At 38.9% G+C, this 24,938-nt stretch overlaps 1 protein-coding gene across 5 annotated transcripts in view; it reads left to right on the forward strand.

Annotated features, from left to right (window-relative positions):
* FBN2 (fibrillin 2) overlaps window positions 1–24,938 on the forward strand; it is a 307,967-nt gene that overhangs the window by 232,498 nt on the left and 50,531 nt on the right. For all 5 annotated transcript variants that reach the window (XM_059724895.1, XM_019478066.2, XM_059724893.1 and 2 more), the window contains 12 exons: window positions 2,307–2,468; window positions 5,108–5,176; window positions 5,852–5,977; window positions 8,111–8,236; window positions 8,916–9,068; window positions 13,800–13,868; window positions 14,696–14,821; window positions 15,737–15,862; window positions 16,277–16,402; window positions 19,419–19,535; window positions 22,594–22,722; window positions 23,521–23,640. In XM_059724895.1, coding sequence (XP_059580878.1) covers window positions 2,307–2,468; window positions 5,108–5,176; window positions 5,852–5,977; window positions 8,111–8,236; window positions 8,916–9,068; window positions 13,800–13,868; window positions 14,696–14,821; window positions 15,737–15,862; window positions 16,277–16,402; window positions 19,419–19,535; window positions 22,594–22,722; window positions 23,521–23,640 — 1,449 coding nt within the window. The remainder of the gene's footprint in view (window positions 1–2,306; window positions 2,469–5,107; window positions 5,177–5,851; window positions 5,978–8,110; window positions 8,237–8,915; window positions 9,069–13,799; window positions 13,869–14,695; window positions 14,822–15,736; window positions 15,863–16,276; window positions 16,403–19,418; window positions 19,536–22,593; window positions 22,723–23,520; window positions 23,641–24,938) is intronic.

Genomic DNA, 24,938 nt, shown 5'->3' on the forward strand with positions numbered 1-24,938 from the left:
TAAACTCACGCTGGAGCATTTGCACATGTAGACACACCCACTGGTACCTAAATCTGTCGATTTTCTTTTCCCAAATTTAAGTTGGTCTGTTACTTCTGCTTCACAGCTGCTTTCAGTTAATCCCGAATACTTGAATGTGTATACCTAGTTTCTTACGTCATTTATGGTCCACCCCAAACGTCACCATTACTTCTGTTTTTCTAGAGTTTATTTTAACTAGCATTGATAAGGTCCTTCTATTCCTGCCTTTAATGTATCATAACATTCCTTCCATAATTTTTAGATTTTTCAACAGGACAGGTTTTTGTTATTCTCTTTTATAAGACTTTTATCTTTCCTGACTGTTGTTGTCTCTGGTTTTCTACCATTCCTGAGACACCTCCTTTTCATTCTTTATCATATTTTTCATTTTTTAATTTGCCACCATGTCTCTTTCTTTTGGGATTCCCTATCCTTAACTTCCCTGTCCTTATCTTCTCCCCCTTCTCCTACTGCCCTCAACATTAGCCTTTTCATGATATTTCATTCATTCTCAATTTGTATAGCTTGTTTCCTCTGATTTTGTCTCCTTGTGATTTTTCTCTGTAATTTTCAATGTTCTTTCCTTTCAGATTCCATACTTCAATTCTTCCATCCCTCTTCCTCTCTGCAGTCTTTATTTTCCTTACCACAGTATCCAGAATCAGAAATCCATGTTGATTCCTCACCACTTTCCTGGTATGACCTTGCTGTTTGAGCCTTTTCTTACCTCTTTGACTGGCCAAGATATAAGTGATCTGACTTTTGCTCTGATGACTCTTATATGACAAGGTGCTCTTCTGCTTTCTAAAATGGAGTATGAGTAATGAATCGATCCAAGTCTTCAACCACTACCGGTGCATCCTCTATCCTCATCCTAACCATCCCATTCCCTTCATACATTGTCTCAAATGCTTCATTTCTTTCTCCAATATATCCATTTGTGTCCACTCTCATTGTTATATTTTTTCTTTCCTGTATTGGTCTTTGAAAGTTTCTCAGTAGTTTCTTTCTTTTCCCTATTGCCCACTTGTGGTACATAGTTTGATATAAAGTTTAGCATCCCCTCTGATGTTACTAACATAACTGCCTTTGGCAGTCATTTACTCTTATAACCTCAGTGATGTTGTCTTTAAAGCTGCTATGGAATATTATCCCAGCTCCATTTATTTTTCCATCTTTTCCACTCCTAATATCTTGTATCCTATTCCCAGTTTATTATGTTCTGTTCCTTTCCGTTATATTTTTTACTCAGGCTTTTTACACCCTCCTTTTTCTCAAGTAGTTCACTATTTGTCTATTGTCGCATATAAGACTCCCATTATGCAGTGTATTGATTCTCATGTACAATAATGACACTTGCTTCTTTTACTACATCATCGCTCATGTGGCACACCTCACTACTTGCTACAGCAAGCAAGGAGTGTCACTGAGCGTTCATTCTACAAAACACCCTGAAATTGTTCACCTTAGGCTTGAAGTCTGTATCATCAGTATTTGCTTGGATGGATGCAGTTGAAAGCAGTGTACTTATTCTTCAGTCAAAAGACTTTATTTGCAAGGTAGCCAGGGTCTGAATTTGGAGTTTTTCTTCTCTTAAAGCAGTTGGTAACTAGGCTACAGTTCACCTGTCCTGAACAGTCTACTTTTAGGACCCCAGGCACCTGCTTTTTGGACCACTTTTACATGAAGGCCAGTAGTAGGAGTTTGGTTAGAAGAGACCATGTGTTACACTGGTCTTACAAACCATTTTATAGAGAATAAGAACTTATTGCAATCCTTCTTTTGACAGTTCATCAGCGGTCGTAATGCTGATAGCTAATTATTAGAGTTTCTCCTAAGTTAAAAGAACACAGGATGGCTATGCCCTGTAATCCCCAGCCACAACACTGGACCATCCCTAAATTCACTTAAAGAAAAAATAGATTTGATTATTTATTGAGAGTGAAGAGAGGAGCTAATAATAGAAAACTAAGGTAAGAATGTTTTAGTTTTGTATGTGTACCATTCCTGAGTACACAGTGGACTTTGAAGGCATCCAAACCCTTTAAACTGGACACACAATTGTAATGATCTTCACCTTACCATTTTTCATTATGTCCCTGAATATTAATATATGCATGATTTTTTTTATCATGCCAGTAATTTAAAACAATAGTTGTCTTGCTCTTCCTTCCAATAGCGATGAAGTATTAATAGAATTGTCTGAAATTTCTTCAGTGGGACTTGCTGAAAAACCAAGTGTACCAGCCAATTACTAATTATAATAGAATGTATTTTTTCTGTAGACAATCGTGTAGGCAATTGTTACCTGAAATATGGACCCCGAGGGGATGGAAGCCTATCCTGCAACACTGAAATTGGAGTTGGAGTCAGTCGTTCTTCATGCTGCTGCTCTTTGGGAAAGGCCTGGGGGAACCCCTGTGAGACTTGTCCCCCTGTAAACAGCAGTAAGGAACTGTTTTTAAACTATTCTAATTTTAAAAGGTGCAAAGATGAAAAGTACTACCAATATGTATAAAGTTATCAGAAAAATCTTGCAAATTTCCTTCATTAGGTTGCATTAATACATCCTTATTTACTGAAGGAAGTCTTCCCCCTGTTCTAAGAGGTGATACACAAGCTCTGGGCCAGAGAGTCAAGAGAGGTCTCTTGTGTTAGTAGCTCCAAATCTGACTCGAAACCTGTTTCTATGTCACTGGAGTGAATAGGAACCTTACCATTGCCTTCACTGTGACTGGGATAAAGTTCTCACTGGGTAGCCTTGAGCACATCATTTTCTGTGTTTTACTTTGCTCGTATGCAAAAATGGAGATAACTGGTAAGGCATAGCTCATCATGTTGCAATTGCTCAGAGTTCAGATTCTAATTGGCCTTTAAGGCACCTCCACTTAGTCAAAGCAACATCGAAAATGTAAGCACCTTCCCCATGGAGGGTAATCCAAGTGCAAGATTAGGCATGTACACAATGAATAGGAAGATTTAGCTGCCTCCCAAGGGTAATCTGAATCACTTAGGTACTTAGCAGGGAAGTGTCTGTGGGTAGCCAATGTGAATTCTATGGACAGTGTTGTGTTTGGGCTCCTGTTTTTCCTCAGAGTTTAGGTGAAGTGCTTCTGTTATGTCAGATTGCTCAGAGAGGAGATGTCTATCTGAAACAAACTACCCCAAACTGCAGTAGCACTGAGTTCACCCCACATTCATTCTTGAACACTGGTGATGATGGTTTTTTGCCCAATAGTCTAGAAGTAGAAGTGCTTGCTCAGGAAGACAGAAACCTAGGTTTTAGGCTTACCTCACCCAAAGGGACTAAAACACACATTTCACCTCCCAAAAAGTGCCCTAACCAGATGTAATGCCAAGGTGTGCAGTGGCCCCTCTGAATAGCCAAGCGTGCAAGAATGATGAGAACCAAAGAATTACTAGTAAAAGAATTACTGGAGCTTTAGTCTACAGTGTAGCACAGTCATTCTCACCCCAAGAGCTGTGAAATTTTTATAGGTGCCATGGGGTGCCGTGCAATATTAGCATTGTAGATGTAAACACCTACACATGGTTCACAAGATATACCCAGAGATTTCCATTTGGAATCCATAGTGTCAAAAAAATTCTAACCTGATGTGGTCTTTCTGAATTCTTTGCAAGAGAATTGACATATTATTTTTCCATAGTCAAAAGATGAGTGAATGCGAAGAGCTGGCATTTACTGAGGAGTCTAAAAGGTTGGCTGGAGTTTAAAGAGATCGAGAAGCACTAGCCTAGTGGTTATGAAACTCAAGTAGGAGGGTAGACTTTTGGGTTCTGCCCCCTGCTGGCAGGGCTATTTCTGTTTTTAAGCTGCTGACTCTAATGTTAAATGCATAAAAAGTCCAGGGAGTCAAAAAGGAGGAGTGTTAATCTTTATATGTCTCACATTGCCTCCTGAGCAAGCCTGGATCTACTGGCAAGAAACAAGCTCCATTTACTTGCTTCTACCCCACAAGCCCAGCAGTTTGTCAATGAAGATGACTTAGTGGGGACCTGAGCTCCCACCTGCACACCCACTTCTTATACATGTGGAACACCATAAGCCTGATGTCGGGGGAGAGACTGCCTGGTGTTAGGCTAACAGTGCCTGTGGAACTTAAAAAGTGGGCATGCATCTAGGACTCCCTGCTGCCCACTGTGTTTTAAAGATGCAGAGTACTGTGAGCCTTCCACAGGGCCATTCACACCTTTCAAAAGTGTATGTGCAACAGGGCACCATGAGCCTAGCATTGGGGAGAGGTATACTGATATCAGGTTCACAGTACACCCTGATCTACCTCCAGGGATTGGGTAGGGGAGGAAGCATTGAGGGCCAGGACTCAGTGTTGCCCCAACCTGATCCCACTGATCAGGCAGAAGACATCTGTGTCCTGGACCCCAGGACTGTCCCATGCCCAATCATGATGCTCAACTGAGCATTAGGATCTACCAGGGCAGCCATGCTGTACGTTCAGTTTAAGGTGTGATACAAACTAGCCCCAAAGATGTTGCTTGTTTGATGTATTCTCACATCATAACTTGGTTTTAATATGTATCATGTTACAATTTATGATGTAATTTACATGTCAGCCACACCATAAATGTAATGTCTGCCAGGGGGTTGGATAAATGGTGTGACAAGAATGTCAAGCAGTTTTGTTTTCTGGGTTACAATACTATAACTTCTGATTTTACCAAAAATTCAGTAATGAGTCTTGAGGTAGTATCTAAATGACCCAAGCAGGGTGGGAACCCCTTTAAAAAGGCACTATATACAGAAAGTACAGTCCCTGTCTAGAGTATCTTACAGCTTACTACCAATGAAGGCTTCATTTACATGTGTTTTCCTATTATTTTAGGTTCCCATCCTGCAAAGTCTTGTGGTCTTTCTTAATTTTACACTGTGCATAATTCAGTGAGGTCAATGGGATTGCTTCTAGTAGTACTTGTAGGTCAAGGATTTGCCATATAAAATCAAATCAAGCAACAGCAAGTGAAGATGCCAATGAAATTATAATTCATAAAATACATTTTTACACTAGTGTTTTATTTCTTACATAATTAAATTTTTTTTTTTTTTTAGCCGAATACAATACTCTGTGTCCAGGGGGTGAAGGATTTAGACCAAATCCCATCACTATTATTTTAGAAGGTGAGTTTAATCAGAATAATAACTATTAACAACTGCAACTAGATAAAAGGCCACATATTCAGAAGTCTATATAATACATGGATTCTGAGGGAAGACTTCACATTTATTGCACCAAAAGCCCTAGATTAACACAAATAGTACCACAGAGGATGGTTCAAGCTGATGACTGTGCAGCAGATTCCCAATAAAAAATACTCAGAACCCCATCTGCGGGGGTGAACATAAGCTTTTGGGAGTGAAAGAAAGGGCTCATGCATGTCCATGTTATTCTTTAAGGCCCTTGAATATTTGTCCCCTTGAAAAGTACAGTAAGGCCTAAAAAACCCTACAGTTTACCAGTGAAAAGTTAATATTGGTGGAAACTTGCCACTGGCATTCTGAATCCAATGTATTTTTGAATGATTTAGAATGAAGGCATGAAAAATTAGATGCCAGGTTTGCATAGATAGCAATAGAATTTAAACTCCATTGTGTTCAATATGCTGAAAATGTGTTCCATAAGAGCTAGCTATATGGAATTATAGCATTTCATCTTCCATTTTATATTGAAGTACATGTGTAAGAGAAAAAATGCATGTGATGTTAATAGCTACTAGTCAGTCATATTTCAGTGGAGTGCTTAAGGTTCCTTGTTTCTTTATATATCAGTGAGAATATGGTGCTTTCTCTCTGCAGACATTGATGAATGTCAGGAGTTGCCTGGTCTTTGCCAAGGTGGAAACTGTATCAATACTTTTGGCAGTTTCCAGTGTGAATGTCCACAAGGCTACTACCTCAGTGAAGAGACACGCATCTGTGAAGGTGAAATTCTTTAATAACTACTCTCCTCCCAGGGGATACACAAATATACAAACACATTAGCCTTCCAGCATGGTTATTTTTCCCCAGCTGTAGAAAATATGATGTTTAGTGGCAGATTGCAGCCAAAAAACTGGTGGTGGTTCCAAATGGTAAGGTGTAATAAAAAGAGTACCTTAATTAGAATCCCATGTAATTCATATGAGGAAAGGACTTCAAGGATTTGCTAATTCTTCTCTGTTGCACATGGTGTAATGATAACTTTATAAGATTTTGTGATGCCCCAGTATTAATGACTCTTCTCTTGTTTGTAAATACAAGCAAATAATGTATGTACAGTAAAAGCTGCTTTAACCGGCACCTTACAAGACAGCATGCTCTATTAACTGGCATGCTGGCTTGTAAGGTAAAAGCAAAACCGGAAGTGCCCACAGTGGCACTTTTGGTTTCACTGAGCCCCCACAGCCCGGGGCATAGCAGACTGCACGGGGCCTGCCTCCCTGTCTCTCAGGGCTTGCGGGAGGGTCGGTGATGCAGTGGGAGGGGTGGCGACTCCCCCGGATGTGGTGGGAGAAGTGACAGCCTGAACAGGCAAAGATGCCTGTTTGGACCTCTCAGTTAACCGGCATGTTTTGCTATCCGGCACTCCCCATCGGTGCCAGATAACAAAGCATTTGCTTTAGTACTGACTCTGGGCTACAGGCCTATGCCAAGGAAGATATCTGAAACCTCACAAGGTTCATCTTTTAGAGTTTGTACTTCTGTCAAGAAGGAATGTTTTCAGGCTTCCTGTGAGAAACATGGCCTAAACTAGAAAATTCCTGAGAGCCCAACTCTACCTCCATCTAGATCCTTGTGTTTCCCTGACATCCTTTTGATCTTAGGTGCACAAGGCATAAAAAGTGTGCTTTAGTGGGTTCATCTAACCCTGCCAAGTCATATTAGACATATTGTGTTTCCCAAAACCAGCTTCTGTAAGGAGCTTGTCAGGCTCTCTAAGCCTCATTAAATGTCAGAGGAACTCACAGTATATTACCCAACTTCAGGTGGATTACCTTAGGAGTTCAACCTTCATAGGCCTTAAGGAATTGTTTCTGGATCCCTTAACCCCTAGGATGCTTAACTATCTTCCCTCTTTGAGTGTGATGAGTCAAAATAGTATTGGTAGCTCCTAGTCCAACTAATTTTTGTTTGTTTGTTAGGAACAAAGCCTTGACTAAGGCTTGCAAAGGGCTGGGATACCTCCAGCAAGTGTCCCATGATTCTCTGCTCCATTTTCTCAACTCCATGCTTCCCTGCTTCTTTATCTTACCCCATCTCCCATTCTGCTGGCACCCTTCATATCCATCTTCTACAGCATCTTCTGTTCTGCTGTTTCAATCCCCTCCAGGCTCCTTGTTCTCCTGACATTGCATATTTGCATCTTCATTGAACTCCATTAAATCTGTAGGATGTAGACACCTCCATGGTCAATCAGTAAAATGGAAGCAGATGGGGTCTGATAAGTTCAGCATAGTGAGGAATATTAAGTCCAGTATTCTCTTAGTTTTCTTGCTTTGCATTCTAAATTCAGGATCTAGCAAAAAAAAAAAAGTCTTAGGAAAATAATCACTACCCTACTTACAAATACAGCTTGCTTAATAGCTTGAGTAATTTCAGTTGTGATGGAGGGGAAAAAAATCTTTAGAGATTGATATACCTTTTGAGTCCTTTTTCTGCATGGAAGAGTGCTAGAGACAGAATTTTATTTTGACATTAAATCATAGGTCATCAGTCATTTTGATGAGCTGCTTTAAATAATTTGAAGCCATTCATGTCAATTCAATTCATTTCATATTTATTAGGAATAAATGTCTGTCCTAGTTTAAGACTAAGATCTTGGACACACGTTACTTTTGTAGCACTGTATACAGCCTTGCATCACTACAGAAACGAAATGTCACCACGATCAGGCTGTTTGTCATGCTACAAAGATGGCATGCCCATCACTAAAACAGAGGATACACTACACTACAAAAAATTTCCTGTTTCAAACTGCTAGAGTTACTAAGCTGTTAGAAAGTACACTTGTACATATTTAATTGGGCTTGGCCCTCATTAGTTTGTGAACTACACCTTTTTGCTTGATCTCTCTAGATATTGATGAATGTGTTGCACATCCCGGTGTCTGTGGTCCTGGCACCTGCTACAACACCTTGGGGAACTACACCTGCATTTGTCCTCCTGAGTATATGCAGGTCAATGGAGGACATAACTGCATGGGTATGTGAAACTTCACATTTATCTGGTATGTTGTACTAAGCAGATCTTTGTTGGAATTCATCTGGTTGCTTAAAATATTCCCTACAGCAAGACTGACTTTGAAATTTTAGAAGTTGTGGCCTCTTTTAAGTGTCTTATCAGAACATTAAGTTGCAACCCTGCTGCTTTAAAGCTCTTCACATCATATTGGTTTTTTCTTACCGCTAACTGCAAAACAACTATGCCATGCAGCCAGAAAAGAGATCCATATGGCTGATCTGAAATGAGTACAATTGTACTGAGAACAACTTTTTAAATGAAAATCAGAAAGAGCTTTTCATTTTACAAGTCATTTTTTATACTTATATGTGGCTTCCAGGTGGAGAGTTAGCCAGAAAAATGGGTCTGAACAATTTGTACATTTTGCTTTTAGTTTCCTGGAAATGTTTTTGTCTTGTCAGGCGTCCATGCCTGAATAGAGATAAACATGTGTCAATGGAGCAAACATATTCAGCTAGTCTAATATGAAGACAAAACATGATTAAGTCTTTATTGTTATTTTTAAATGTGCTGCACATGCACAGTCTGTGAGTCAGAATAAATAAATCTCAGTGGTGAGGTCTGTAGCTGAAGGGATTTGATTTTCATTTGACCTACCTTGTTGGTTTTTTAGTAAATCTGAGTGTTTTCCCACATGTAGACATGCGGAAGAGTTTTTGCTATAGAAGTTATAATGGAACCACCTGTGAGAATGAACTGCCCTTCAATGTGACCAAGAGGATGTGCTGCTGCACATACAATGTTGGCAAAGCCTGGAACAAACCTTGTGAGCCATGTCCAACACCAGGAACAGGTAAAACCTATCCAGAAAACTTAGTTATAATTTTCATAGGGCATCTACTACTTTTCAGATGACAGAAAGTTTCAGTCAAGATCATACCTTTGCTGTTATCCAAACGGAAAGAAGAGTGACAATATTGCTCTTAATTGACATTTTTATTTGAAATAATTTTATCCGGTAGATATAGAAAGGAGTATGTTGGGTTTGTTTTATTAACTGTGAATGGGCTGTATTTTTAGTAATTGCCAAGGCACCGAGAGGCCTGTGGAGACGCTTGTATGTGCATAAATGAAAATAATTATCGAAATTAAAGTGCAGTTTTCTAACACACTGGGTACATCTACAGGAGACGCTACTATGCAGTGATTACTGTTCATTTCTTTGGTACTTGCTTATACAAGTACTGCCGAGATGCTAGTAGCCTAGTATTAGGCTACTGAACAGCAGTGTCACTTAAAAGGCGTTCAGTAACGCTACTGCTCAGTAACTCCAGTTACCGCGCATTTATTTAGTACTTGTTTAGGCAAGTACTTGTATAAGCCAGTACTAAATAATTGTGCGGTAACTGGAGTTACTGTGCAGTAGTGCCACCGAACACCTTTTAAGTGACACTGCTGTGCAGTAGCCTAATATTACTGCACAGTAGCATTTTGGCACAGTTTTTAATACGCCAAATTTACTGCGTAGTAGTATTAGGCTACTGCTCAGTCAGCATCTTGTGTAGACATGTCCACTGTGACATAAAAGGACATATGCTTGATGCCAAAGGATAAACCCTGAGCAAGCCACTTTTTATGCTGCCGTATAAATGGCTACAGAGCTCTCATTTATAAAGCAGATGCCAAACTGAAGACAGACAGTAATGCTGGGCATGTGTCTGCATTATGGTATTGCTAACATACACAGAGCGAGGGCTCTGTCTGTGTTTAGCAATTCTTCCATCTGCTTTGGGTTTATTTTAATAGCTCATTGTCCATGAAGGTGGGTGTAATTAGTAAGTAAAGTGTAGTGTACTTAGTGACTTGACTCAAGTTGCAGCAAGGGAAGTTTAGGTTAGATATTAGGAAAAACGTGCTCACTAGGATGGTGGTAAAGCACTGGAACAAGTTACCTAGAGAGATGGTAAAATCTCCATCTTTGGAGATTTTTAAGGCCCAGCTCAACAAAGCCCTGGCTGGAATGATGTAGTTGAAAATGGTCCTGCTCTGAGCAAGGGGTTGTACTACATGACCTACTGAGGTCCCTTCCAACCCTCATTTTCTAGGATTCTGTGACTTACTAACTACAGTACAGTCCCAGATAGACAGCTGTCATGAACCCCATGAACCATCTTGTGGGAGCAAACTGAGCAAGGAGGTTCCTATAAATTGGGGGATGGAGGGTTCTGTGCTCTGTGAGCTCTTACCTCCTCATTCTATGAGTTGCATAATCCATGTCTAGTGTGATGCAAAAGAAGAGGGGACCTTGGTCATATATATGCTGTATATATTTTCTGGTTTTGTTTCATCAGCATCTAGGAATCCAATAGAAAGATCAGAATGCATTTAGAAACATGATGGTCACTTCTAGATTACTTTTTTCTATCCCAATGCCAGGGATTTCATATAAGAAATGAAGTAAACATTCATTTTTGAGCTATCTAAAGCACAAAATGAGAAAGGAGAGACTTGGTTGTGTAGCAGAAAAATCAAATCCGTTGTTAGTCCCTAGGATTCATAAATTAATGCTAAGCAGTCGACTAAGCAGAAGCCTAATAGTACACTAGGAAACAATGTACAATAATAGATGCATGGTACTCTATCATAGGTTGTGATACTTAGTTTGCATGCTGTGTATATCTTTTGTAGAGTCCCTGTACCTTAATTGGTCCTTTTTCTTTGCCTGGTCTGTCTTGTGGCATTGGGAGAAATAATTTAAATAGTAATAAAGCATCCAGGAAGCAGAAATAGGGGATTCAACAAAATCCCTTTCAGTAAGCAGGACAGGGAGAATGAAAAAGAAGTATTCTTTTAGCAACCAGAAGTGGGAGATGAAGACCTAGGAAATAGGAGGTTGCTGATATGGAAAACCATGAAGTAATTATGGTTGAATAACTTCATATTATATGGTGGTGATGAGCTGCAATGTCATCATCATGATAAAAATAAGACAGCACATAGCTGTAAAAACACCACTCACTATGTGTCATTTTATTTTAGCTGTTCTTAAATGTCCATTAAAATATCCATTTAAGCAATTCTGTGAATAGTTATACAGTTAAAAATAGGTCTCTCTCACAATTCTACCTTGTTGGCTTTTCTTTCTTAAGTTCTTGTTTTTGGGGTTTTTGGGGGGTTTTTTTGCTGCAGTGGGAGGCATTTTTGATCTCTTATTCCTCTAAAATGGGGGATTGTGTGGGGGGATCAAACACAAATTCCAAATGTAAACGGTTGAATAGCTATATTTGTTGTGAGATAATGAGTATGTTCTGCTGTCTGGGTGTGGGCTGTGCATCACAGAAGCAAAGGTTATGGTGTGTTGACCTTAACCAGCTTGCTAAATTAAGCTGAATGGCTCATTAAAAGCACTATTATACTTTGATGAGAAGTATATTGTTCCTTTAAATGAGCTTCACATGCCACTGCCTTTTCATTTTCTTTCTAATAACTCTTTCATTTTTTTTCATATTTCTGTTTGACAAACTCTCTTGCTCTGTACAATGTATTTGGGTAAGAGTTTGTAGAGTTTAATGTCTCATGTTGTTGTGAATTACACCCATTATCATTAAGGAGGTCCCAAACCTGCTGTAATAAATGTTTTTTACCTGCAGTGTTTTTCTGTCTCCATCACTTTGTGTTTATGACTAAATTTTTATATCTGCTGAATTGTCCAGTTTTAGGAATAGAGGAACTCTGAGGGGGTTGTTACCATTACCTCTCAGATGTCACTCACTTTCTGGAAAAGGTACCATTAAATATTGATATTTAGAAACAACTTAGTGTGACACTTGAAAAGTTCAAAACACAAAAGCAGGAATGTGTCAGCAGTAAATAATTTGTCTCTTTGTGCTTATGCATTGTGGTACAGTCATTATCATCTGAGCATATACTATTTTTACCCATAAAAATCAGACTGAGACAAACAAAAATTGCATCACATAGCCACATGTGCACCCACAGGAGCTGGAACCTTTAGGCCCACCGCATCATCCTCTAAGACCTGAGTTTACAGAATAACTAGCAGCAGTATTAGATTCCTACTCTTTATATAGGTCAGCCAGTCAGGGTGATAAGTCCCTGATTTCTACCATGGCTCATTGATAGGTCTTGAGGTGACCTAAGAGTCCAGTCCTTGAGTCACAGATCAGAAGTTCCAGGAGAGACCAGCCGCAGAAGTTGCAGGTCTTTCTGTAGGGGAGAATAGGCTTTAGGTAGGGATTTTTGTCCTTTTCCTTCCTCTACCCTTTCTTCTCTGCTTTGAGGAAAAGATGCTTTACCTCAAAGTGGCTGCCATTTGATTGAGGTTGCAGCATCATTGGAATTGGTTGAAATGGAACTGGGACTTAGATCGAGTTACTTTTGTAAACTTTATCCACATCTTTTTGAAAGATAGTCTATCTTAATTTAAAGCTTTCCAAGTGAGTGAGGATCCACTGTGTCTTGGTATTGTCCATTAATGTTCTTAATATAGAAATTTAATCTTAGACTCTTTAAATCATTTGGCATTTTATTTAAATTATTATATAATGTCCAAAAGAAAACCGTGTTTATATCTGAGAACAAAATGTGTCTGTACATGTTCTCACAATACTTTTTTTGTCTCCATCTGTCCTATCTCAATGCAAAATACATGATTCTCCTAATATTTTACAGATTTGAAATAGATATGCTTCTAAGTGTGTGACATTTCAGAAGTGTGTGTTGGTTGAAATGGGCATCTTTTTTCCCTTTAAAAATTCACTATGAAAGTGTACTGCTTTTTCTTACAAATATTGTTCTGGTAAAGACTCATGCTGGCATGGGTGGTTAGTAACAAGTTTACTAGCTGAACAAGTTTGCTCTGATATCCTGCACTAACTTGCATATCCACTGAATAGTAGAACAAGAAGATTTCTTTAATGTAAATGAATTTGGTTAAATATGTGGCTGCTGCAGATCAGAGCTGTAGACATCACAAACCTTTTTCTTGAAAGCCATGCAACAACTGATGGAAGTGAAAGCCAATAGATGTGTATCTCCATTATCCTTGAGATGCTGGATTAAAGAATGTATCGGTCCCCTACATTTCTCTTTAGTATCTCTTCATTCCAGTGGAATGGAATCACTAGGATCTCTGAAGACGAACGGAAAGTAGGAGAGACCCATGAAGATTTTCTCAGAGAATATATTCAAAGTTACTGTTAAACTTGTCATGTTGCCCCTGTAGATGCTCTCTGTAAGAGACTAGAAAGCAGTAGCAAGCCTCAGAAAGTAAGCTGAGGACTACTGAAATAAAAATACTGCTTTCCCCAAGCCATGTATCTGATCTAGCTCCAAATGGAGCAGATGATGATATATGGAAATGTGACTCAATCTCGCAACGGCAGCTTTGCTTATTGGCATCTGTTCTCTTAAATATTACTGAGGCATGCAGCAATGACTTCCCTACTGCTAGCAGAATTGGCTCAAACTGTCTGTGGAAAGCAGAGGGAACTTAAAATAATTCTTAGGGGATTTATAAATATTCATTAAAATACGTTTTTATTTGTATTTTTCCCTATTTTAGCTGAATTTAAGACCATATGTGGGAACATTCCTGGCTTCACCTTTGACATCCACACTGGCAAAGCTGTTGGTAAGTTTTGCTGAATATATTTTTGCCAAATAATGTTTTGCTGCACAGTCAAAACAATATAATAATACTACAATAAATAGCATATACCAACAACATATTATAAAACTCTAATTGCATCTTAAAGTTCTGATGAAATGATAAATTATGAGAACAGAGTTTAAGTATGTTTGTACATATGTGTACATTGTGTACATGTCACTACAATTCAGATTTACTTGGAATAGGAAAGGTTATTCATTTTAGTAAAATATTTGTATGAAAATATCTTCTCTTCATTCCCCAAATAACATTTGATTTTATTAGCTCTCTTCTCTAGCTGTCTTCCAGCCTTCTCTGCTTCGTCTTGATACTTTCAGAAAAAACAAACAAACAACACTTTTGAATAAGATTTTTCAAAGTGGTATTAGGTCTGTTCTAATTCCACTATCCTGTTCTGACTCAGTTGTCTTTTGCTGTCCCTCTCCATGGTTGATAGGTACTTTAAATAATTTGGGGAACTTCTCCACATGCTAGACACCTTAAAAACCTATTACCAGTATAATGTTCAGTCTTATTTCCTTCCAACTTCATTTATCTTTCCTCTTGCACTTTGCTAACCAACTGTAATTTACAGTCCACCTTTGACTCTGGATCATCTTTTATTGGACTTCATATAATTTATTTTCATTGTTGTCAACATGAGCCTCATGTTTCTTCTCCCTATATTTATTTTTAATTATATGATGTTGAGTATAGCTTCTTCAGCTTAGTTGTTAACATAGTGAATCTATGATAGGGTACATAAAGCTATGCAGTACTGCATTTAACTAATGATAATTCACTTTCAGATATTGATGAATGTAAGGAGATTCCAGGGATTTGTGCAAATGGTGTCTGTATTAATCAGATTGGTAGTTTCCGCTGTGAATGTCCCACAGGATTCAGCTACAATGACCTGCTCCTGGTTTGCGAAGGTGATTTTGAATGACAGATTGGCTTTTATTTCTCTTTTATCTCCACAAGCATGTTTATTCTGAAGGGAAGTAGCAATGCACACTTTTTCTGCTATGTATACTTTAAGGGAAGCAGGTTGAAGGCTGTCTTTCAGTGACCCAGCTGACAAAATGTACTTAGGATATATTTATATTTAAGCAGTACCCATGTGCTCCAGCCAGTTTTTGTTACATTTGTTTTTAAGCAACTGCTATCTCTTTATTGGGATCTTTAACTTTTTTTTTTTTTAGCTAACAGATCTTTTCATTACCTTTCTGAATGAATTTAACTTCCCTCATGTAAGGACTAATAACTCCCTCTTGAACAATTTTGCCAATGCACTTTATTCCAGACCTGTTTATCAGTACTGTTACAGGCTGAAACTCTTAGTCATGCCCGACTATGCAATGTGCTTATAATGATGACTTAATTACCACACAGACTTTCACTTGTACCATAACTTCAGATTTGAAGTCTGGAGATGAAATACTGGCCCTTCTGAATTCAGTGGTACTTTTGCTTTGACTTTTAGCATCCTCACAGTAGCAGGCTAGAATACTAGCCAACTGCACCACCTATCCTGTTGTTTTAGTTAATTGTTCCTTTGGTTTGAGTTATATAAAGACATCTACAGTTTGTCAATATAGTAGATGGGGGCTTGACTTAATCAAGTTTGATACTTTCTTTAGCCTATATTTCATTGATGGAATGTCATTGACTTCAGTGGAGTTGTTCTTGTTTTGTCAGTGAGAGTAGAATTAGGTCAGTTTTCCATAGTTAGTGAGAATTTGCATGCAGATTATCCTTGAACAAGACTACAAGTGTAGTCTACAGTCTCGATCAAAGCAAATATGGTATGGCACCAAGCATTTGATCCAGGATTCTTGATATTGCAGATATTGATGAGTGCAGCAATGGAGACAACCTGTGTCAAAGAAATGCAGACTGTATCAATAGTCCTGGCAGTTACCGATGTGAATGTGCTGCGGGTTTCAAACTTTCACCCAATGGAGCCTGCGTTGGTGAGAAATTAGTTGATTCCAGTAGTTGCTGCATATATTTGTATCTTTCAAATGGACATATTTCCTTTGGAGGTACAAGAAAAACAATTATTTAGTGTGTTTCTGTGCTTTCCTCTATGGTCATGCACACACATTTATTTTCCAGGCAAGTTTCTTTTTTCATAACAAACTGGATAAAATTTTAAAACAACATTCTTGAGGTCTCAGATATACTAACAGTAGTTTGACCTCAATATTTGTAGACAAAAAGAAAGTTCCTCGTAAAGCCAGTTTTGTTATGATTCAGTTTTGATTATGGGTAATTTTGAATCTGGCTTTAATAATTATTAACAGATTGTAAAAACATGTTTGTGAAAAATGAATGAATAATAAAAATCAATAATGTGTACCATGTGTTTGATACTTTTGTAATAGATCGCAATGAATGCCTGGAAATTCCTAATGTTTGCAGTCATGGCTTGTGTGTGGACATGCAAGGAAGTTACCAGTGCATCTGTCACAATGGTTTTAAAGCATCCCAGGACCAGACTATGTGCATGGGTATGGAAAACAAATGCCTTGAATTCTAAACAGTGGAAAATATCTAGAAATTCTGAACCATATTGAAGTTAAAGTTTCATCAAATCCCTAGTTCCTATATATCAGACAACTTTGAATTTCTTGAATAAAATGCAAAGTGTATTGTTTGGAATAAAATATGCTGTGTCCCATTCTCCTCCACCTGGCCATATATACGCAGAAATAACTGTCTTAATATTAATGAGCAAACCTAGCATTTATTGTGATTAATTCCCAACTCCCAATATGCTGAAATGGTGACAGGAAAGAGCTGTTCCTGAGAGGTATTTAAATAGGAAAATGAATGATTTTTGTTTATGTTTTCTGTTTTGATTTTTTTTTTAAGCTAAACACTGTATTGTCAAAAGGAACTAACTCATGAACAAATTAAATTCCTTTTAGTGTGGCTGCTTGGTGCTTTGGACAAATGGCCAAAATATGTCTACTGCTGCTTTTGGTTTTCATGTAAATTCTGTCTTTAAATAGGGGAAATACAAATTCAGTTTCTAGACATATAGCCTGTGTTTCAGAATTGGTTCCTCTTATTTATTTTACAAGCATTTACATGGTGCTGTGCATCCATGTATCTTCCTTTTTAATTTTTAAACGGAATCATATGCCTCAAACTTTCTCAGATGAGTAATTGGTCAACTGATTTTAAAAAACAGTAAACTTCCAAAGAGTGTTTATTTAGAATAGTAAATGTAGTAACTTTAAATAGTAGTTTTGGGGACTGAAACATAAGGCTTTTAACAGTTGCTTATTGGGGCTGTGCAAAATTTTTCCTACTATTTTGCTTTGACACTGTTTCGACTCATTTCGAGCTCAAAACAGCGAAATCAAAACGAAACGAAGGGCTTTGAAACAAAACGAAGTTAGTCGAAACATTTCGAAAGTTTCAAATGTTTCGAATTTCAAAGCAGCCAGGTGATGGGAGACACAGGAGAACCAGGGCTGTGCTCCCAGCGGCTCAGCAGCCCCATGTGGCTTAGCTGGGCAGGGAGCACTGCCCTAGCTCTCCCTGCATCTCCCACTGCTGGGCTGCAAGAAGCTGATCGCAGCTCAGGGCTCAGTTCCCCTCCACAGCGCTGTGATTGGGCTAGGGAAGGGAACTGGGCTGAGTTCCCCTCCCCAGTGCTACAATCGAGCTAGGGAAGGCAACTCAGCCCAGCTGAGCTGAGGGGAACTAAGCAATCGGGCTCAGTTCCCTTCCCCAGCTCCCTGGTCCCAAGCGGCAGCACCCTGCTTCCCTCCCTCATCTGGCAGGCAGATTGGGAGCCCGCAACCCTGGAAGGACTGGCACAGCCCCCACCGCCCTTCTGGGGTTGCGGGCCCCCAATCTGCCTGCTGGATGAGAGAGTCCGTTTCGAGTTTCCCCATTATAGTCTATGGGCAAAACATCAAAACAGCATCACTGTTTCATCGAAACAAAACGGAACAGCGGTTTCTCATCCAAACAAAATTCTAAACAAAGTGCTGTTCCACTGAAACCTTAAAACAAGTCAAAACAGAATGGTGTTGTTTCGCACAGCCCTATGCTTATTGTAAAAAAATATCTCTGGGATCCTGCCAACTCTTAACACACACATTCTAAAATTCCCTGCCTCCCCCAAATCAATAACCATAAATAGCATGTTAAATGAACATAAATCAGGGAGGACAGATAAGAACTTAGAATCTGACTAATTAATCTTCTCACCATTCTTGCATATGCTAAAAAATCCTTGCAGTATTTTATGATGAATTTCTAGTCTCCTCCTAAATTCCAGTGATCCAGTAGCATGGTTGCAAGTCCTGTTCCTGCTAAATCAACTTCTTTCGTGCAGCCTTTAACAGGGAAAATGAAATAAATGAATCTTATAGTTACCACATATTGCAGGTATGTCACTGGCCTTAAAAGATGATGGAACCCCAGAAATAGCTCAGAGGTTTTGCACTTGAATCTAGTACCTACCAGTTCTCAAATCAGTGCTTTGTGGACAAATGTGTTTTAACATTTTAAGTCTTCTCTGTGGTTCCAAAATTTAAGTCACATTAAAAGACACTCTGTATTTTCTTAGTATTACTTTCCTATTTAAACATTCTTTGTAGTTGTCACAGGAATATGATGTGAAGAAGAACAGGAGAGACGGTGTCCCATATTAATGTAAATAGGATCACAGATATAAAATACACCATACACAAACATTGTGTAAACCTAAGGGGGGGCCAGAGGCACTCGGGTACTATACTGTTAACTAGTATTGGTATTCAGAAAAGCATTCTAACATCTAAAGCATCTGCACAGGCAGATTCACCATCCAGTTGGCTTAAATACAAAGCAAACTATTATTCATTTTGAGTGTAACCAGAACAGTGCTACAGGCTGAACGAACCAAAATGAAGGGATTGTCATTGACCCAAAAGGATTACAGTGACTAACTACAAGGGACCCTTTTTTTAATGGGACCTCAAAGTAAATTCAGAAACCTGCAGCCCAAATGTCTGCAGTCAGTTACTGAGCATATCTCTGAGTTCCAAAAGCAATTTGTATTGTCCTTCCTGCCCACAGAGAAGTAACTAGGACTTTTTGTGTGCTGGGTAGCAGTGAGGGCCAGGCCAGCAACAGTGCTGCCTGCCATTCTTGGGCCCACTCTAAGATGGTACCCAGGACCAGTGTCCTACTTGCCCATCCCAAGTTACACTACTGTAAACCCACACTTAGCAGCAGCAGCAAGATTCAAGAGGCAAATTGTTTCATAGTTCAGTTTGCCAGCCTCTCTTCTCCTGTTATTATAACCTGTCTTATTGTCTCCCTTATTAAAAAAATGTAAACAATTAATGTACACAATAATATCCTGCTTATTTACACAAGAATATGCAAACTTCTGCAAAAATAATAAGTTCTAACATGTTAGTGTTAAAAAGCTCAGATAAAAGGTTGAAACTGACAATGCTAGCACCTTAACACACAGCTGGAAAGACAAGTCCCTTTGTACAAGTTCATTTCTCTCTGCAGATGTTGATGAATGTGAGCGCCATCCATGTGGAAATGGAACTTGTAAAAACACGGTTGGATCATACAACTGTCTGTGTTACCCAGGATTTGAGCTCACTCATAATAATGATTGTATGGGTAAGTGCTTTAACCCAAACTTTCCTTTCACTGCTACTACTTTGGGGTCGCAGCAGCTGCATGTAAAATAACCAATAAAACGAAAGTGAAAATCAGAAATCGATTCAGAATACTAGGAAAGATACATACACACTGCTTATCTGTTACCTCTGTGAGCTTTGGTTAATACTGTTTTCTCACCTAATTATTCTTTTTTCATGTAACATAAAGGTTTTTCTTGTTTTACTATTTAAAAATATAAGCTCTAATCTTTTGTATGGTTGGAGCTGTTTAGCTTTGCTTTGACAGTGCAAAATAGCCCTAAATCCAGTAAGTCTAGTTGCTGGAGCACTGCCTCTATGCAAGGAGTTTTTGAGTGGAGTAGTGCTATCACATTTGTTCCTGGCACCTTCTCTCAAGTCTGAAGATGTACGGGGAAAAGGATGTGCGGCTGACCCCTTACACCCAGCTTCTCCTGAACCCATTGGTAGTCATCAAAAATTTTACCTGGAACTAGTTGAAGATGTTCATGGCTCTAGGATCAGGGGTTTCAGCTGTGGCTTAAAGTCACTTTTGCATCACTGCACACTCTCAATTAAGATTTGTGCAGAATGCCCTTCAGTCCTAGTAGAGCATCAGGGACTGATAATTTAAGTGGCAGTTTACCCAAACCTATAATGCATTTTTCCTTTCCTCTTCCACATTGTAATACCCATCACTACATTAATAACTTGTCACCTGGTTATCTTAGCCATTAGTAGCTGAACCTTCCTCAAAAGCATGATACCAGGAAAGAGGAATTCAGTACAAAAAACCATATCATTTGGTTTCCCAGACTGCCCTGTCTTTCTGAAATTATTTCTTACTCAGAGTAACTGTTATTTCTTGTCTTCTAAAGAAGACTGCTAAACTTCTGATAGTTTTGTACAACTACAGTTCCTGGATCATTTTATGAGAGACAGTTCCTGGACTAGAAAACAGGGTAAGGCCACGAACAGGCATTCATTTCTAGTGGGGGAAATTTTTAGAAATTTCCCCTGCAGGAAATTGTTCTGGGAGACAAAGCAGTTCAGGCACCCAATGTGCAGCTGCCTTATCTTCCTTCTTTTCCATGCCTTCCTCAGACCAGTGATCAGTCTGAGGAAGGTGTAGGGATCAGGCTGCTCCACTCTTCCTTGTCCTGGGGGATGGGAGTAAAGAGGGCAAAGGACCCCACCTGCTCCCCGGACTAGGAACCCCAGCAGGGCTGCAGGCACCAGCTTTTTTGTTATTTGTTTGGGTTTTTTTCATTTAATATCAAAGCCAGCACCCATTACCCTGTACACAGGGAGCTGCAGATACAGGGCTGTCAAGTGCTGTGTGGGAATAGGGGGAGCTTCTCCCCATATTGATGTGTGCGACACTCAAAGTCAGCACCTGCAGCCCCCCTCCCAGGAGCAGAAGTAATAAAGGATAACATCCCCACCATATTCCCGAGCCCAGGGCAGTCCTCCAGCTGTTCCTCATCTTCCTGAACCAGACTGGCAGAAGAGTATACAAACACTTGTTCTTGCAAGGGAGAGATCTTCCAGAAGGGGCCTGCTCCTGAGAAAAATTGAACTGTCTTGTACACTTGTCATTTCTACTGGGAGAATGGTGATTCTCCTGGTAGAAATGTAATGCTTGTATGTGGTTTACGTCTCTAGAGATTCCTTCCTTTTGAATGGAGAGTAAACTTTCATAGGGGCTGAATAAGAAAAAAAGTAATAAAGTTTATTAAATTCCTTCTACTTCCAGAAAGGAGACTGAAAAAAAAGCTTTCACATGCATTTTTGTTCCAAGAGAAAACCAAAATACAGTTTATAACTAAATCTTCTAATTCCCTTCCCTCTCTAGGAGGGGAAAAAATCAAAACTTACTGCAGAAGAGAACAAACCCTATCCCATAAACAGGACAAAGTGTGGTTCACAGAGGAGGTCCTTTCTATCTGTGGTAGTATAGCTGTTGATCTGTTTCCTCTGAGTAGCCCTTAGCTACCTCCCATTATGGCTCCAGGTAGTGTTTTCACACTCATGTTCACTCACAGTAATGACCATGTACACCTATCTTCCCAGCCTGGAGCCTTAAGGCTTTTTTCCTCAGCCATGGCACTGTCCATCCCAAAACACTGAGAGGTAGTATAGCCCATCATAAGGATATATTCAAATACAAATATCTGAATAAAATCAGCAGTATGGAAACAGAATGGTTCACTGAGTGATATAGTCACTGCACCACTCGATCAGGTGGATGATCCATACATATAGTTTTGAAACCATTACTAGATACTTCAGAGGAAATGTGTTTTCAATTTAAATAATTTATGCTTTATTATTTAAAACTCTCTCTAAACCAGGTAGATTATCTTTTCAGAAGATTTATCCCATTTCTTACGCTACCTGGCTCTTTTTATATTTTCTTTTCATTCCATCCAAACCCAACACTTCTTTCTTCTGCATTTTCCTTGTGCATTAAGGTATACGGCTGCATTACTGAAAGGGTGTTATGGAGCTAATTCAGCCATCTGAAAGTTGTCTTTTCTCTGTTAAGTTTTCCTGAACTAGAGAATCAGCATGTAGGAAGGAGGGTGATTTCATTCCAGCTGTAATACACATTTTTAAAAACCTGAAAATGACAAAGCAGGTTCAAGGGAAACTTGAGCACAAATAAAAATCCAGATAAAACCCAGAACACTCCAAGTAACATTTTTTTCTCCAGCATTTTCTTCTGCTAACTGAAGTTAGTATCACAAAAAGAATCACTTGGCAGCAGTTGAACCTCTCCAGATGCAGTAGCTGAGGTAATACCACAAGTTAGAAATTATAATAGCCTATAAAGAGGGTGTTGTTTAAATAGAACATGTAGCTTAATGCACTAGAGGGAGAGTTACTTTCCACTATCTGTCAATTGTTCCCTTGCAGCTTAAGATTTGTCTTTTCCATGGAATTATATATTGAAACTCAAATGTGTTTATAATATACTGATGTATACTATGCCTGCATATACATTCTAATTGTTAGACCTCTTAGAAGGGTTCAACTCTTAACTGGTTTATTTACAGATATTGATGAGTGCAGTTCCTTCTTTGGTCAGGTGTGCAGAAATGGACGATGTTTTAATGAAATTGGTTCTTTCAAATGTTTATGTAATGAAGGCTATGAACTTACTCCAGATGGCAAGAATTGCATTGGTATGTATTAAACTAACTGGAGATTCCAAACTTTATCTTACTTGAAATAAACGGACGGCCATGTTTAGAAGGAAATATTACTGTATAGTCTTAATATAAGTGAAAATACTGAGAATGAAAAACTGACATTATGAAAACTGGTGATACAAGTGTGAGGAAGTTTTTAGAATAATGTCATTTGTCTTCATCAGCTTAGAGCAGAGGTGTCAAACTCACCTTGTGCCCCAGCCCAGATCCAGGCCACAGGGCTCCTTGCAGGCCAGATCCAGCCTGGGTCATGAGGAAGTGGTGAAGACAGCTCAAGCTCTAACCTGGAGTATGCACCAGCAGTTTCAGCACGGGTCACATGGTGGGGACTGGCAGCCAGGGAGGGCCACAGAAGTGGTGACAGGTGAAGTGGCTGGAAGGCAAATGGAGCTGTGTCTGCCTTTGCTCACCCTCCTGCTGTTGAGTACCATGTCCATAAGGGCCCAAAGGTCCCTCATTCTACAGCAGGCCATGCCCATCAGCCACACCCTGCAACTTCATGTGGCCCACTAGTAGTCTAGCAGACCGGACAGAGCAGCTCCATGGGATGCATCCAGGCTATGGGCTGCATGTTTAATGCTCCTGACTCAGACTGTTAGAGAAAAGAAGTCAGGAGAGACATTATAGGCTAATAACATTAAACTGACACTAATTTACATCTGTTTTGTGGATGCCAATACTTTACCCCCTCATTATGTAAAAGTAAGGCCACAAAGAATTAATTAATTTCAAAATTACTGAATCTTTTTCACGTCTTTTTATTTTCTTAAGATACAAATGAGTGTGTGGCACTTCCTGGCTCATGCTCTCCTGGTACGTGCCAGAACTTGGAAGGTTCATTCAGATGCATTTGTCCACCAGGATATGAAGTGAAAAGTGAAAGCTGTATAGGTAAGGCTCACTGTTACAGTTGCTTACTAATGTAAGAAAGACTGGTGCAAATGCGATGGAAACAATACCTCACTCTTGCTGGTGAAAAGGCACTTTTGTTTTGAAAAATTGGCATGACAGGAAATGTGTAAGAGGGAATTAATAGTAGCCATTATCAGGTGGCTTTTTAACCAGCAGGGACGTTGTTACATGATGTGATAAGAGCAAAGGAAGTAAGTATTCAGTGCTTTTCATTAATGCAAAAATATTTTGTCAGGTGTTCAAAGAATTTACAGTGTTTTTTCTTCTTTTCCTAATTTTTTTGTTCCAAATGTCAATAAAAAGAGACCATCAACTGAATTCATACAGCATTTACAAAAGTTGTACTCTTTGGTAAACAATACAAGAAGAAGCTCTCAGAGGTGTCTCATGTCCGAGAACTGTGAAGTTTAAAAATCTTGATAATTGCTGTTGAGCTCGTTTTCTTTATAGAAGGAGTTTTCTAAATCAGCTTATCTTAACAGATGTTTTCTGTTTTTGAGATGTGTAGAGCAAAACAAGTCCTCGTATCAGCTTATTTATTGCAGTCTCAAGAACATTATTTTTCAGAACCTTGTGGACAATTAGTTCAGCACTTGAATGTCACTTGCTCTTTTATGTTTTCTAAAAATAAATGAAAGAGTTCTGCTTCAGTGCAGCAAGAAATTGAAATCATAGTTACTAAATCAGAAACAATGCAAGTTACAGTACTCTTCAACACAACAAAGACAAGGACTACCATAAACCTAGAAGTAAATCATAATTAAGTTCAGATTAATCACATGATACCCTCACTCAGGTAGAACTTCCACTAAAGTTATTGAGAAGTTTGCCCATGTAAGAAGCAAAGAAAATCATGGTAAACATGTCAGGATTTGGTTTATAACAATTTAATCTTTCTAAATCCTGGACAAAGACCAGATCTTATCAAAGACTTTTCCTCTTGAACAGTACAGAGTATTTTCCAAGCTCGCAAGTTCTCTCATTCCTGTGTATCATTCCACAATGTTTGGTTTGCCTGCCAATTTAACAGTTTCTTTTGGCAGCTGCTGTTCCCTATAATTAACAGTTGTGTTTGAGACTAATCCACATAATCTATGATTGTGAAATCATGAATTCAAAACAAACTCAAATCCCATGGATTAGCACTGTTTATGACAATTTTTAATATCCTTTCAGTATCTCTAATGTTTTATTATGGCAACATTATACTAAGTGCCCAATATTTTCTTTGACCAACTTAAGGTTCTAGCAAACACTGAAATCAGAATTCTGGCTTT

This window comes from Alligator mississippiensis, chromosome 3, assembly GCF_030867095.1.
Source record: "Alligator mississippiensis isolate rAllMis1 chromosome 3, rAllMis1, whole genome shotgun sequence".
Taxonomy (NCBI): Eukaryota; Metazoa; Chordata; order Crocodylia; family Alligatoridae; genus Alligator; species Alligator mississippiensis.